This window comes from Brachyhypopomus gauderio, chromosome 12 (genome assembly GCF_052324685.1).
Source record: "Brachyhypopomus gauderio isolate BG-103 chromosome 12, BGAUD_0.2, whole genome shotgun sequence".
NCBI lineage: Eukaryota > Metazoa > Chordata > Actinopteri > Gymnotiformes > Hypopomidae > Brachyhypopomus > Brachyhypopomus gauderio.
In genome coordinates this window covers 18,467,512-18,484,406 of record NC_135222.1, presented here as the reverse complement: position 1 = coordinate 18,484,406, position 16,895 = coordinate 18,467,512, and the positions used below count along the sequence as shown (strand labels likewise).

At 43.5% G+C, this 16,895-nt stretch overlaps 1 protein-coding gene across 1 annotated transcript in view; it reads left to right on the top strand.

Moving 5' to 3' along the window:
* The first annotated feature begins 3,119 nt into the window (after window positions 1-3,119).
* hnrnpll (heterogeneous nuclear ribonucleoprotein L like) overlaps window positions 3,120-16,895 on the top strand; it is a 34,354-nt gene continuing 20,578 nt past the window's right edge. Inside the window, exon 1 of the mRNA XM_077023472.1 lies at window positions 3,120-3,527. Within this exon, the coding sequence (XP_076879587.1) occupies window positions 3,315-3,527 (213 nt within the window). The 5' untranslated portion in view covers window positions 3,120-3,314. The remainder of the gene's footprint in view (window positions 3,528-16,895) is intronic.

The window sequence follows — 16,895 nt, the reverse complement described above, 5'->3', positions numbered from 1 at the left end:
TGGCTGACATATGACCGTCCTCTAAATGATTTGAAATGGCAGGGCTGAAAGACAGCAAAGTGGCACTAATCATGGAAAAACATGAACAGGGGACCCGGTCAAGTGGAGCAAGAGTGTATCATGCCACAGAAGACCCACAGTGCCGATTTTGCAAAGAAGCCCATGAGATCATTCAAGGAACACAGGCAAAGTCCAAATGGCAGGAGGCATAAAGAACCCCAGCAAAGCCGAAATCCTTCAGATCCATCAAACAAGCAAGTAATGGTGAACCAACCAGTGGTAGCATGTGAGATGCAGAACAGAATAATGGTCATTGATGTGGCCATACCAGGAACTGAGAGAAAAAACAGGGAGAATATGGAAGTCTCAGATAAAGTGGTGTCAGTGGTGACAGAGGCACTTAGAGCTGTGATCTCTACACTGGAGGACTGGAGCCTTAATAATTGTAAAAATACTACTGCACCACACCTTTGAACCTCCTGTCCTCTGGTATGAGATCAAACTGTGAGTTTACAGTCTGTGTGGTGCCACACACAGTCTATATTAGCAACACTCTAACCCTTCATTAGTGATGTGGACTACATGGCCATTGTTGGATATTTGGATTGGCAGATCACTCTTAATCAGGCGACGACTCTGACATGTGAAACCATGACAACATTAGTGGGTGTTAGTGAGATAAACCTCTATCAGCTTGATATTCCTATCTATGGTACTGCCATAGGGTGACATGATGGTGTGGTGTGGTGGTTAGCGCTGTCGCCTCACATCAAAGCGGTCTGGGTTTGATTCTCCAGGCCATTCTGTGTGGAGGCTGTGTGGGTTTTCGCTGGGTTTTCTCCCATAGTCCAAATACATGCATGTTAGGTTGATTGGTCTCTCTAAATTGCTTGTGTGTGTTGGCCATGTGGCAAACTGGCGACCTGTCCGCCTTGCCTTTGCCCAATGATGCTGGGATTGGCTCCAGCCCATGTGACCCCAACCAGTGGGATTAAGTGGTACAGATGATTGATAGATATATACTTTATTGATCCCAGAGGGAAATTCCAAGTGAATTTGGTAGATGTGATGGACCATCTTAAGCGTATTGAAGACAGAATTCTAAATATACTAACGTGAAAACAAGTTTAATGCAGTGGCCTTCACAGATGTCTGCCACTATGTGTTTCAACAAAGAGGATCAGTGTTCACCATGTTCCTTTCAAAAAGTAAAAAGGTGTGCTTCATCTGTAGCAAATAAATCTCTGCAGCTGGTCTGCACGATCGCTGAACAAATACTGGAAGGCATCCATTGATCTTGCCAATGAACTGCTGGTTGTTTCAAGGTCGATTTCCCTCACGAAGCACTCCAAGATGTTTTGGCATGCTATTTAGTAAGATTACAGTGAAAACACCCCGTAGCATGTGACCATAGTTTTTCAGAATACCCTAGGTGTGTTTGTGTACAGTTTCAGCACACACGCTGAAGACGGGAGAGCCGGATGTCACTAGCGCTCATCGGTTCACTCTACCTTGGCGGGGCTTTGGTTTCCCCTAAGCTGCGCCGATTCAGTGGGTCGGGTGGATAACAAAAATTTTGCATAAACATTTCCCAGCAACAGTAGCAGCAGAGTGTGAAAAGGCTTTTTTAATGCCAATTCACCAAGGTCTTTCCTTGCAAACAAAGGCGCGTTGGCATAGACAAATTGGACGAATTAGCTTAAATGCTTCACGATTACACGGCGCGCGACGGCAATGGGACGTGTAACCTTCTCGTATTCATTCAGTGGGATTTCTCTGGCGCGTGTTTACTTTGGGAGAGGGAGGAGAAAATCTCCTGCAGTAATTGCTGGGCTAGTAATGTTGCGTCAGGTGGTGTGTCGCCTGTTCCGTGTGCTTTTAATGGAGGTCACGTTTGGGTGCTGTCAGCATGCACGGCCCAACAGTACCGGCCAAAGGAAACTCATCATCAGCTCATATTCATTTTGGCATCATGCATTTTGACATTTTGCGCACTCTCTCACAAACAGACCATCATCTTGAGTAAAGCTTCTCGCTACATGCTTTAATGTGAGAGATATCTGGGCTGATGACCAAAATGAAGTTCGTCCGCCCTCGATACCTTATTAAATGTGTACTATCTGTGGCCTGCGTTGCCATATCCAAAACCTTCTTAGCGGTCAATGCTGAAAACACATGTTGGTTGTCATGTGCCGTAGACGTCTGGCTGCATCCATACAGAGCATCCCCGTGGGTTTCAGGAATGTGTTCCCCAAATGTTTTGTGGTATTGTATATGTAGCAGAGAAAATATTAAAGCACAACTATCATGAAAACAGTTGCCAGGTGATAGCTATATAACTACATGTGTGCTTTTCATAAACCTAAGATAAGATAAGATATAAAAATAAACATATTAAGCTGCCATTTCAAAGCAGCGATATATTGCTAACCTATAATGACCTTTTTGTTTAATCATGAGCTATTTGTGTGCCTGTTAGATATTTTGGACAATGACAAAGATAAATTGATGCTAACTACTACATTTCTAGTACTAGTCTATGCAGGAGTAACAGGATAATGCCAGTCCATGTCACATGTGTGGTCCTCCCTTCGACGAGGACTTATTTAAATAGAACTAGCGGGCATCCGTTTCTTCTTATAACCATGTGGGTGATCTAAAACGAAAGAGCATTTGTTAAAACACTAGTCTCGGACCTTCGGCAACTCTTCTTCTCTACGAAGAACACAAGGTTTCCGTAAGAGTAATACTACGATGACATATGACAAAAGAATTGTAAACGAGTCAGACGGAGGTCTTTTAATGTTATAAAGTGCCTTTTTATAGTAATCTTAATTATTTCTACTAGCATGTTTTCCTGTATACCTGCATTCTCCAAAGGCAACGCACATTTACATTTGCTATTACATATACATATAAATACATGCATCACAATGTTACATTCATTCTAACCCATCGCCGATTTAAAAAACTAAAATATTGAGGGACTGCCGCACCATCTTTAATGTTTACGAGTGGCTCCCACGGCCAATCAGCGATCGTGCAGCAGAAGCAGACAGCCGGCTGACCAATGAGAAGGCTCCGCGATCTGCGCCCAGGCCGTCAAAGCTGCAGCGTGAACAAAGAGTGAAGCTGCGCTCTCGCACGAGAGGGCGTGTGTTGCTGGATCTAGTCGGGCTTCGCAAATGCGCGCAGCTGTGAGCAGGTTCGCTGGCGAGGCACATGCTGCGGAACGCACTCGCTCTCCACCTCCAGCCCACATCAGTCTACACATTTTACCCCTTTACTGATCTGTTCGTGGCCACTCGTAGATAATGTCCCTTATTGAGGAATACGCGGAGGGGGAATACGAGAGAGCGCCGAAGCGGCTGAAGACGTCTGAGGTTGAGGAGGGAGAGGAGTTGGAAGAAGGAGAGGATTCAGATTCAGCATCGGCCGGGCTGCTAGGAGACGAGGAGGATGACACAGGGCCCGGTGGGCAGAAAAGACCTCGGTGGAGCGCATCAAAATATGGATCCGGGAGAAAGGTAGGAGCTCCTTTGGCTGTGAACGCCTAGATCGAAATATTCTTAGCGAGAATATACACCACTATAATATTTGACCTCCTCGATCATAAATTAGCTTGTGGCCTTAGCCAGTAATATGACACGCAGCATCATGATTCTATAGGTAAATAATGAGAGGAATAATAACCAGATCACCGAGCAGAATCCCAGTGATGAATATATAATGTTTTAGGTGTGATAACAGCACTGCGGGGGACGTGAAACGAGCACGTTAAAAAAATAATAAGTGTTTACATTATTTTTTTCGCCGTGAAACACGACGAGCTTTTTTTTTTTTTTTTTTTTTTTTACAGATCTTTGAGTTGGCAAAATCAGACGCATGCACTTCAACTCAGTTACACCTAATCAGATTTCACAATGTCTGCAACTGGCTGTCGACCTCAAATAAATTAGAAAAAATGCGCGATTCGCCACCAGCATTTGACTACAGTCGGGCCATGCACTTGATTTTCTAGGATTTGGGAAATTAGAAATAAAAAAGGCGTAAGGGGCTATGGAAAGGGTTTGAGCATCTTGGCTAGACGTAAGGGATTTGTTCTTTTGAGACTTACTCGTGTTAAGTTAACTATGATCACGGTGTTCTGTAACTCCGCGATGGTGTCTGACGCTTCAGGCGGTACAAGTGGTTGGTTATACAGGCGATGCTTGAAAGCAGTTCACCATCTGCAACATTATTTTGCCCACTGTGTCACATCGACTTCTCACAATGTTGTCAGCCTATTAGGATAATCTGTTATTTTCACAAGTTAAAAGTGATAACTTGTGGGCTCTTAAAGTTTTGCCACACTTATGTAGTGTGACATATTGAGACATAGACGCAAAATCTGATAGACACATTTACTAATCACATAACTGAAGAGCACAACTTATTGATCTAAGAAATTTTTTAATTTCTTAATTTCTTTTTAATAGTGTATCAGAAGCACACACACACACACACACACACACACACACACACACACACACACACACACACACACACACACACACACACACACACACACTTTCACTTTCTCCACTCCAGTGTTCTGTGTGTTAGGTGTCTGGTGTGCTCTTTATAACTAGTTTATGTCCCATGAATTGGGACGTTACTGCAGCGATGGGCCTCTCTGTGTGGGCATGCCACATTCCATGTGACCTCCTGGAAAATGACATGTACTGCCCCGCGTCAGGCGTGACATCGACAGCACTTTGTCCTGGTCATGTCTGGGTGCATGATGATGAGATCAAAGCAGGGCAGGTGTGTGGCGGCCTGCTTTGTATGTAAGACATATCCGCTGCTCACGTGAATGGGGCGCGGGGGGGGGGGGGGGGGGGGGGGGGGGGGGGGGGGGGGGGGGGGGGTTCTGGGTTCCACATGCACTTTGCATGCTCAATCTTCCCACTTTCTGTGTGAATGCAAATGAGGGCGGGGTCAGATAAGCAAAGAGCGATCCTGCCCCCCCCCCCCCCCCCCCCCCCACCCCCCCCCCCCTTAATCTCACTCTGTCTCTAATGGGCTGCTGGGTCTTGTGAAGCCATGATGGCCGTATGGATTCATGAGGATGGATGTCGACAGGCATGGATGAGAGATGAATGTTCTACCCCTTCCCCAGCCCACCGCATACAGGCTACACCTGCACCAGAGGAAGCAGTTCTGACTATGCCTGGTCCCAGCTAAGAAATTACCTATTGATTTGAATGTAGTGGTGTGTGTACTGGAAGCACGTGTGTGTGGTGCAGCAGCCGTTCTGGACAGTAGTGCATGTGGGTTCTTCTGAAGAGCTTGTCATGGGTCTGATTGGTCTGTCCAAAAGTGCAACAGTTTAGACGCATGTGTTTTTACATTGTACCTGTACATGCACAAATGCAAAGGAATTTTGGGGTCTGCTCAGTCCATGCTGGTCAACCGTGTGTTGTGGATTCATAGGATCCAAAGAATTCCCAAGTAAACGTTTATGATGGGTTTACAATCATGGACCTGGTTGTACCACTGATCAGACCTCTGAAGTGAGTCTCTCTCATGTACCATAAGAGTATTTTGCTTGCATTTTGCTGTATGTGAAATCTGAAGTAGTTTGATAAATTCAGAAGTGAGTCAAATCCTTTAACAAAACAAGCAGCAAGATATTGCTGCTTTGTGTGTGATTCCAGATTAGCTGCAGATTTGCTGTTTAGATAAGATTGTCAGTGCCACAAAATTCTACTTTTGTTCAAAATAATTTTGAAAATACCATAGGTCACCATTACTTCCTGCTAAGGCTGTTTTCAGTAAGTGGAAGTGTTTTGCACCTCAGTTGTGACTCGGCTGCAAGAACGTACGTGCACGTGTGTGTGTGTGTGTGTGTATGTGTGTGGGTGTGTGTGCCTGTGTGTGTGTTAAGCTGAGTTAACACGTCAACAAAGAGATTAGTTTGTAGATAGACAACAGCACATCAGTTAACAGACATAAAGTGAGGCCAGCGTCTGTGTTAAATAAGGTGCCAGTAACCTACACTATGTGCTCCTCACAGGAGTGTGTAGCATAGAAGAAGAAAACCAAGTGCTGATATTCTGCCTGGATTTTTTAAGTAACAAGCACATGTTTGTACTCCGGTTGTTTCTTTTTCAATAAAGATTTTTGAATTTATTTGATTCTCAGTTTTTCCCTGGGTCCAAGCTCTCAGCTGATTTGTATAAAGACACTTTATTTGCAACATTAGACAGGAACATGTTGTACAGAGCAGTCAGTCAGGCTGATAGTACCTGTACCACTTGGGAAATGAAGCCATGACCTTGGTGTGTACTAATGTCTTGTTGTGCCTGCTGGAAAATAGGCTGGATCCAAGTGTTTGCTTGTTTATACAAAATAATATCTCTTTTGGTTATGCAAACTAATTTACTGTCCATTTGTGTTCGCTCCATCACACCATTGTTGCAGAGCACTGTTCCTGTAGGACCTCCTGACCCTTTCTTTAACCTGATCTTTCTTCCTTTCATAGTGAGAACATGTCCGACAATATGAACGTTCAGACATCTTGTATCTGTTCTCAGCATGCCATCAATATATGGGGTCTTGTTACCTTTGAGGAAAAGGTAGTATCGATTTTTCAACGTTTTTGCCCAATCTCTGCCACTCTGCCCATTTCTAGACTGGTTTCCACCTTCCAGAAAACCCATATATAGATGGTTAGATGGAATTTCATTTATCCAGAGGAAAATTGCAACATGAATGAATATGCTTACTTATTAATAAATATGCACTATAACAACTTGAATAATAATTCACTTAATATTTGTTGTGGTCATGGTTGGTTGGGGGATGGGTGTGGTTTATGAGGGTTTGTGTTCTGTAATTTACATATTTGCTGTTTGTGTGATCACTTTTATATGTATGTTAGTGTGTGTATTTGGTCTCTGACTGCAAATCACTAGTCTGATACCAGCTGCATTATATATTTACGTTTCTGCTTTCTAAGTAAATTTTTTAACCAATTAGCCAAATGTTATTGTTTGTGTTATTGAAACGAATATAGTAACTAGTATTTTAATTTAAATGGCTTAATTTGTGGAGAGCAACACCGCCCCCCCCCTTTCAAATTTCCTAAAGGTACATAATATAGACAGAGCTTAGCATTTTAAAACTGTGTGATGAAACTGTATGAAATATGATGTCACACGGCTCCATATCAAAGTCTAATAATTGAACTGCTGCTTAGGATTTGTATAAGGTAGCATATATATATATATATATATATATATATATATATATATATATATATATATATATATATATATATATATATATATATATATATATATTAGTGCTGTCAATTCCAGGTGCCGCGATTAAAAGTCCTTACCAGGATTTTGCTCAGGCTTCCTGGATTATGTTGATTCCACTAATTTTACCTGGATTGCTAATTAGAAAATCTAGCAAGCTTGAGCAAAATTCTGGTGAGGACTTTTAATCGCGGCACCTGGAATTGACAGCACTAATATATATATATATATATAATAATATAAATATTTATTAAAGAAGAGTAAAAATCCAAGTCCAAGTCCTAAAGTAAGGACATCCCCTTCAAAAACTGAATCTCAAATTCAGATTTTGTAAAAATGAAAGGGCTAGATACCATCGTGAAGGCTTTCAGAATCACACGCTCAACCTAACACAATGCACAGAGCTAAAGTTTAAGATCAGCCACTCACTGCCGTTGTGGCAGAGGGACGAGACTAGAAGCAGGTGTATCTCACGCTCGTGATCTGTACCAGTTGAAAACTTGTTATGGTATTCCGGATCAAAGCAGTTCTGCATCCGAGCTGCACGTTTCCTGCAAGACAACAGCAGAGCATGAATCACAGCCAGGTTTTAAGGCCTGAACAACTTGAACTTAGCATTCTGCCATGACTTTCTAAACTCAAATATGATAGTGGCATAGCCTTAAATGTCGGGGGGGGCTTGACCCCAGACAGTGTGGTGCTGTGACACGGCGCACGGACGTGTTTTCGTTTCACGAATGCTTAGAATGTTATCGTCGATGTTACCATGTCTGGGGAGTAATATCCGTTAAAACCTTTTCATAAACGTGGCTGCTGGATCATAGCAGCCATCATTGTGTAGCGACTACACGTCTCCCTCCATGTCTACACAGTGTCTGAAGCAGACGAGGCGTAGTGGGGATAAGTGGAATAGGCAGGGAAATTAGCATGAACTTGTTCTGAAGGCTGTGCACCTTGTGACAGTCATGTTTTGAAGGCCAAGTTCCTCGTGTCTACCTTGTCTCTGTAACCGTCTGCGATGTTGGAGACATATGGCCATTGCAGAGTTGATGCTAAACGTGGAGTACAGAGACACTGAGTCTTAATGTCGGTCTCCGCTAATTCTGAAACCTCTAATGCTGCCGGCGTTGTCAGTCGAGTAAATCTTTGCAGGGATCCACGGTGCCATGTTCAGCGGCACGGGGGCCGTCATGTCTTCCACATCTGGCAGATTCCACTGCAACTTACCCACATTTATCAGTTTGACGGTGGATGTTCATTCCTGCGAGCTGAAGCCGTGACCTTGGTGTTCGAGCGCCATGCTCTTCGTCTAGCGCACGGCCTGCTGGGAACCACCAGCCCAACACGTGGCAGTTCATACAAATGTCCTTTTTCAGCTCACGGCCCTCATGGTTGCATGTAAACCCGTTTTTCATACCTTGATGAACTAAGTAGCCCCTATTATGTTACATGTCTGCACGAATGAGTACATGTGGGTGGGTTCTTGAGAAAAGTGGAGCAGGCTGATCTTGGGTAAGGTGTATGACATTCTGTTCTGTCATGTGACCGGTTGCCAAGGTGACAGTCAGGCCAGACCGGACCGGCTATTGGGCCCCCTGGTGCCCGGTAATAAATGTGTAGCACCTGCTGAACTCACCGACTGGCCAAGTGGGGGCGAGTTCTTCGTCGTGGGCTCTCTGGTCTTCGCTACTGAGTCCTGAAGGCCCAGACACCTCTGTGGAGAAGTTCTGGAGATGCAACGGCTCCTACTTTGGTGCCGTCGTCCCTGACAACCACCGAAGTGCAAACGCTTTCTGACATCAGAGGGCCGATGGAGACGTTGCTTAGCATGCTCCAGCTTTCTCCGAGTCGGCCATTTATGTAATAGTGCTCTGGAATTAATGGCCGCCCTGCCTTTCATTTATTATTCCTTGTCGCCCTCTGCTTTCTGTCATGCATGTAAACAAGAACTGAAGCAGGTGTGCCCATTAAATTCTAAATCTAAATTCTTTAGAAACAAATAATTAAATTTAAATTTTGGCTTTAGGAACAATGGATTAACATTTGAAACTGAATGACCATTGGAAAACGTAATCTCTGCACGTATGGCAGTCATTCTGTTTTAGTGTGGGTTGAATTCCAGCACGGACACACCTCCTTCTCCTTAACGAGGTACTGATGAGGTGAACACTGGAACCAAATCTCATTTAACGAGCAGTGAGATCACCCAGTGGAGAGCATGCCAACACACATGAAAGCTGTGCTCAAATCTGCTCCATTTCATCAAATGTAAAATTTTGAACTTTCCTTAGTTAAAACGTGAACATAGTGGTGTTAACAAATTAATTTCATAATTGCGTTCTTTGCATTAATTTAGTTTAATACATTTGTCTTTTGGGGTTTTTTTTGACCACTTGTCCTTTCCTGCATATAAATTCTCTAAATGACAATATTTTCATTTGGAAGTTGGGAATAAATATGTTAATTTTACTCAAGCATATGCCTATGCATAAAAAAAAAAAAAAATTCTTTGAAAACTGCATTAACAAAAAACAAAAGCTTTAATCTCAAAATGATATTTTTTTTAAAGGCATCACGGACAGTTCTTTTTCATTCCTAAGGCAACAAGTGTGCAGAGTATGTGGACACGTCTTCCGTCCTGCAGGACACGTGTCCAAACGGCCGCCTCGCAAGGCCTCAGGGGACAGCAGGCGTGTCCACAGCTGTCTCTAAAGCACAGGCAGGCTGCTGTCACTACTCTCAAATGCAAGACACTTTTGGTCACTTAATAATTAACTCCTGATATTTCCTTGTTTTAATGTATTTAGCATTATTTAAAAATACGCACAGACTTGGTCAGGGATGAATGGTCATTCTGTTTACTCCTCTATCCTAGGCAATGCCCTCTGAATATACTCAAGGGAAAAATGCTTTAATATCCAATTTTCTGCGGACACTATTTAGACATTTTTTTGTATGTTGTTTTTATCTGTATAGTAATTTCTTTTTAAATGGCCCATTGACATACTGTTGTCTTATCTGTATGAAAGCAAAACCAATAGGCAATATTTCTACAGCAGCATCCAGGCTTAACTGCTTTATTGCTTAATAAATTTGCCTTTATTGTATTTGGAGTTTTCAATCTGATATTTTTACAGTTGTGATGTAAGTATGCTGTTTTGCTTCGTTTAGCATATGCAAATTAATCGTGTCCTGGAGCTCCGTCAACGGTGACAGTGGGCGGCGGCATGCGATTGGGGTTTGGGCTGGAGTGTCGTCAAGGCGACGGTCAGCCCGAGTGGTGCCGGCATGTGGTGGAAGAAAGCGAAGCAGCCCGTGGCACTGCTGACAGTCGGGTGTTATGGTTACGGTGCCCCCCCCCACAAATTGTATCTGAATTCCCTTTTTCTCTGGGCCAGCAGAGAGCTGCTGTCACTCTCTATAGTTAATTTTAGCAGTTTTCATAATCAAATCAAGGACCTTTTGGAATTTGATTGAATTACAGTCCCAACACAACAGTTGTTGTATTCCTGCAGAAAAGGAACAGCTATCCATATAGTTATTTTTTGCCTCTGCCCTGATGAGTGTATTTCCTTGCGGTTCTTAACCAGTCCAGACATCTTTGGGGTCATAAGACTCAGGAACAAGCACTGATTAAGAGGCGTCTGTCTCTGTCTTGTAAGCCTGAGCAGGCTGGTTATGCGTTTGTGTACTTGAAATAGAATACTCAATACATAATGGCTTGGGCATGAATATTCCACTACACGGACATCTGGTAGCCATTTTTTCTCTTGAGAATTTCCTGTTTCTGTAGATATTTGTGACTTTGCATTACGAATAGAGATAGCAAAAATTAAATTCTACGCTACCTATCGGAATTGTGTGAATATAACCAACATATGCTGGATCGGATATTGGGAGAAAAAAAATATATATATATCTTATAGCATCTTATGATGTTTTACAATTATGTTCCAGCCTGAAAAAGCAGAGCACAGCAGTGCTTTGCAGCAGTGCACCGTAGGTCATGTGATTAGAGCCAGGTCACGTGGAGCAGGTCACATGATGACAGCCATGTTGGTTCAAGCAGGTCACTTAACCGCTTTTTACGCGATTGATGATTTATATGGTTAATGTTCAAATACACAAATCAGACATGAAAACTTGCATTGCAGTCTTTGTGATATTCCATTGTGGCAGAACAGGCCTTCTATTTGGAGTATTTAAATTAGAGGAAGTAACTGTTCCGCACTGTTTACCGCCATGGATCCGTGACCAACACGTAGCATCATCCGTGAACACCACCAAGATTTTTTTATTAATCTGTTCTTTAGAAAAAAAAACACATTGTTTCCAGTTTGGCCATGAAGAAAGGGAACGGAGTATGAGCACCAGGATGAAGGAACGGGAGGGGAGGGAAGTAATGCCCTCTTTCTCTAAATTTATGAAGATTAAAGAGAGAGAGGGAGTATTATAAATTGGATTCTCTGCCCACACAGTCTGTGTGTGTGCACATGAGTACAGTACAACTGAGAAGCAAGCAGGCGATGACCAAGGCAGTAAATCTCCCTAAAAGAGACAATATGTAGAAATGTTTTACTTTTTCTGTCATATCCATCAATCCATGCATGATATCTGCAATAATGTAACATGTAATACATCTCACACAGAAAAAGTGTTGTTTGAGATGTATTACATATCCTATTACATCCCCAGCAGTCTCATATTATAGCCCCAAGATTGAATAAAAAATGCAGGCTGACATTCAAATGCAGCATATCTGTATCAGATAATTGGTACAGAAAAATTGGTATTGTGTCATCTCTAATCACAAATGAAGTAAGCTCGTATTGAGATTTTTGTTCTTATTTAATAGATCTCAGGTTAATCAGGTTTCATTTAAGTTGGTGTGCATGTGCTGGTTAGTTAGAGGCATACATCAACACCTTTTCTGTTTTTTTTCCCCCTCCCCTTTTGTCCAAATTTCCAAATAATAATAATGGTGCCTGTGGGAGCTGAATATCTGCTTTTTGGCTGAAATTTACCTGCTAATTATTCATTTATTGTGAGGTGGCTGAAAATGCTTCAGCACTGTTTACGAGCTCTCCGTCCTGGGCCCCAGAGCTCTCCATCCTGGGCCCCTTGCTGCAGGGGCATTGGTTTCATTCTCTGGTTCTGGTACCGGGAAACCATCGCTTTGCTTCTTATAGAAGGCCGCTTAAATCCCAGAGACAGAGTTTGGCATTTATTGGTATCCTTGTACCTGTTTCTCAGGAGAAGGTTTGGAGAGGTAGCCAATGAGGTAGATTTTGATTTATCAAAGAAGGAAAATGGTGTGCACAAGAGGGGGGCTCCAAATGTCCAAAAATGCTACAAATTATTTGTATTTTGGCAATTTTTTATTGTAATTTTGGCAATTATAATTGTATTGATAATGAACATGTATTTTACTATATATGTCAGGCCTGCATAATACTTAAACATTCTAAAATACTAAGCATTAAAGGGTGAATTCACCCAGTGAATTCTAAAATTTTATATGTTGCCCCTGTTGCCCTGTTAAATCAACAGGATAGCATATGATTGCATGAATATAAAATCATTTGTTAGTTTTTCAAGCAAACAAGCCATCATAGTAGCATTTCCTGATTCAGACACAGACACAGAAGTGCAAATGTTGGAACAATTTCTTCTAAAAGTTTGGGGGTTTTTTTTGTATTTATTCAAGTATGGGAGAATCACCGTGACAGGACCTCAGCCCAAAGGTTAATAGCTAGTGAATAGTGGGTGAATATAGACGGTTAAGACCGGAAACTAACACTGTCTCTCGATGCCGGTGTGTTTACAGAGCTGGAGTGTGTTCTTCTCCTTGTGTGTTTAATGTTGATTTATCCACGCACGTTATATCACCATCTTATTTCAAACAGAGCTGGAGAGTCGCTGAAATTAAGCTTGCCTTTGAAGAGAAAACAAGCTCTGAGTATACGTTAAAAAGACACTTCTTTGAGATTGAGGTGGAATGAGGCAGAGAGAGAGAGAGAGAAATAGGTAGTGAGAAAGTCTGTGAAGATCATCAAAGCAAGAAAAACCCGTGCCCGAATATCAATGTGTAATTATAAAAGTAGGGCAGAGAATCCAATTTATAATAACCTCTCCCTCTTTCTCTCTCCCCCTCTCCCTCTTTTACTCTCCCCTCCCCCCTCTCTCTCGGTTGCTCACTCTCTCTCACACGTTCTGTGTGTGCGCAAATTTGAAAATCACCTCCACGCTTGTTGCTACAAGCCACAGGTGCAGCTGGACCCCACCTACCAGTTTGGACTGGGCGGAGGGTGGTGGATAACGAGTGGAGTGAGAGAGATTTGGGGTGGTTGAGAGGAGGAGGAGGAGGGGGAGGGGTTGTAGTGAGGACCAGGGTGGGATTACGATGGGTGGGATTATGATCGAGATGCTTTCTCTACTCCATTTACCTCATCTCTCTCATACTGAGCTTGAGAGTCCGTCTTGATAGGGCTGTTGGGTGCTGGCTGACACAGGAATAACCTTAATGATTCATTAAGGCTCTATGGGGGTTTGAAGAATCATAACACAGTCGTAATACCAGTGTCAAATAGCTCGGAAAGCAGTGGAATTTATAGTAGTAGGGGTTGTAAGTTAATGTATGTCTGTAATTACAAACGTACATGTTCGTATCCTTTTATACACCTAGACAGCATTAACATGTGGCATCATCGTTTTCATGCAGACTTTGCACACAAAGACGTGTTATGAAGCTGATGAAGAATGATGTTCAAATGACGACGCCATTCCTTCGTTTCTGGGCTGGCAGCTGGCAGCTGGCAGGCGTGTCCAGCCATGGCTGGTACTTAACGGAGCGGACGTCGTCTGTCGTACGCTCAGCGTCCGTATCTCCTCGAGGTTAAATGAGGCTTGCTGGGAGGGCCGCACTTCACTGGAGCGGTCTGCCGTCACGCCCACCACCGCTGTCGTCCAAGACACGACAGTTGGTGTACATGCAGATTACTGTCATAAAATTACCAGCTACAGGCTTCCTGGAGAAACCACTAATCACAAAAACTGCCTCTGAGGAGGACCATAAAGTTGGTAGTCATCAGTGTGCTGGCCTGTTAGCTTGGCGAGGGTACGTGTTGAGCAACGTCAGCGTTGGTCACGAGGCTGGAGCTGGGATCTGTTCTGGCCAGGGTCCGCCGGGTCAGCACCTCTGCGGTGCCGTGTTCTGCTCCGTTAGATCTGGAGAGAGACTGCAGTGTCCGCTTGGTTGGTGCAGGCGGTGCTCACAGGACAGTTTCCGCTCGCTCTGTAAGCGTAATGCGGTGAGAAGCCCTCCTCCCCTCCCCTCCTCTTTAATGATTACCTTGGGGAGAGAGATGGAAAGATGATCTGATGTCTGTCTGTTTCCAAGGAGTCCTGAAACTACAACAAGAGCGAGGATGCCTTGGTAACGAATCACACCAATTTATTGTGTGTTTGCGTTTTGTTTTCCCCTCCCACAGTTTTTATTTTTTAAAGACATGCTTCTTATTTATTTATAATGAAAGAGTTTATAAAATGTTATAGGCCATTAATAAAATTATGAGCATAGTTTGAATATTTGATGAGAGCTTTGTGGGAGGGTTGCTGAGAGTGTGACCATGGACCATATCGGTGGGAGACCACGTTCTAGTTGGCTGGTGGAGGGAGACCTAATTGGTGAGACATGGTTTACAAAGAACTTGTGAACTAAAACAGTATTCTATCCTTTGCATCAACTACAAAAGACAAAAAAAAAACCTTGGTCCAAACATTTAGAGTTCTGTAAGCACCTATTGTTTTCAGACCACTTTTCCTGTGGAACTGAATATATCGGCGAATATATCAGTCTCTGGATGATTGTGGTAGATCTTATCTCTTGTCTCACAGCAGAATGTGCCTCATATCCTTTACAACTAAAATGGATGAAGGATGTTCTTGTCACCTTAGATAAGCCAGACTTCACTAATAACCCATATTGTGCATGCTGTTCTCAAAAAGAGATTGGCCGAGCCAGGGAACCCTGATTTGTGCTTTTTCATATTTCTTGTTGAGTACCAAATAAAAGAATTGAATACCGAAGAGGTGTCTGACAATAGGACAGACACCTCTTAGTTTATTCTTCTTAAAATAGTGGGTTTTCTCTGCAGGCTTGACAAATGTCGATGACAGATTTGGGAAGTCATTTTTGGGGAGAACAAAAAGACTACCTTTATGAGCTAACAATATTGATTTGTGTTGTGCAGTGGAACGTATGAGCAACTTGCTGTGCACTGGGGAGCCATTTACCACGCGCACAGGAAACCGTGCTCGAATCCATGGTTGGTGTTTTTCATTCGAGCCCTGTGAGGCTGTTAGTCATGAAGGGGGGAAAAAATGGCTGACATCCGTCACAGAGGAGGGCCCCATTCTACGTAGGTGGCCCTCTGAATCCTGTGACTTTGGAAGCTGTTCCCACTCTCCCTCTAGGGGCTTGTATGTGTTTGGCCAGTGAAGTGTGGCTAGAACCGGCAGAGATGATCAGAGATGAGGGAGACAGACTCTGGTAGAACGATGAACTTTTGAAAACTTGACTCTTCACAGAGGCAGGGGTTTCCCCTCACTCCTTTCTTCTCTAACCACGTTTCCTGCCGTCTTTGGCATTGTACAGTTGATGAGAATTGACTAATGTGATGTTTGTGACACTCATGGAACCGGGAAGTACTGACCTCACAGTCTATATTTCTTCATCTCGTTGCTCTTCTCCACTCCACTTAATCAAGCGCCTCCTGCTCTAAACCACATGACTCCCTGTGAGCCACTTCTGTCTTCTATCCTCCAGAAGACTATGTTTGTCTGTGACGGTCAGCGTCGATAAAGTCGTTCCCTCGCAACATGGCTTGGGAGGCTGGTCGTCATGGCATTCGGAGCCTGTGTCGGTGCATCCTTGCTGTACTGTGAGCCACCAGTACCCCTCCGCCCAGCACCTGTGATCATCCAACACGTCTACCATCTCTGCTCCACGTTCTGCACATCCTCCTTGCTGAAGGTGCTGTCCTCAGCTCTCGGGGGATATTTTTTCCAGGTTTATGTCCGGCATTTCAAACCCCTTCAGTCACGTTCGGGTCCGTTTAGGAAGCGTTGATGAGCGTGGCGGAACTCGTTCAGGTTTCCTAAGAAATCGTTTTCATCATCTGGGATTATTCGTGGTGTTTGAAACTGCGCTGTGGGCAACATAAAAATGAACCATGTTCGCCCTGTTAGCCTGTTTGTGTGACGCCCGACCTCTTCAATTTTACCGCTTGCTTTCGATGCGGGAAACCTAGGACAAGCCCAATTAGCGTCTCGGAGAAACACAAAAACAAAAGAAGGAAGAGAATAAAATGTTTTGTGCGATTGACCATGCTCTCTGCATGTGGACGCCGTGCGGTTAATATCGGCATTCTTTACAGGATCAAGACTGGCTGAGCGAATGTGGAAAATGGAAGCAGTTACGGTCCCGCACATAAACACCACGCTCGCTGCTCCTCGAGCATCCACCTACCAGCATCTCATCCTCCACCCTCCATCACCCCTCGCTCGAAGCCAAAAAAGACGAGAGCT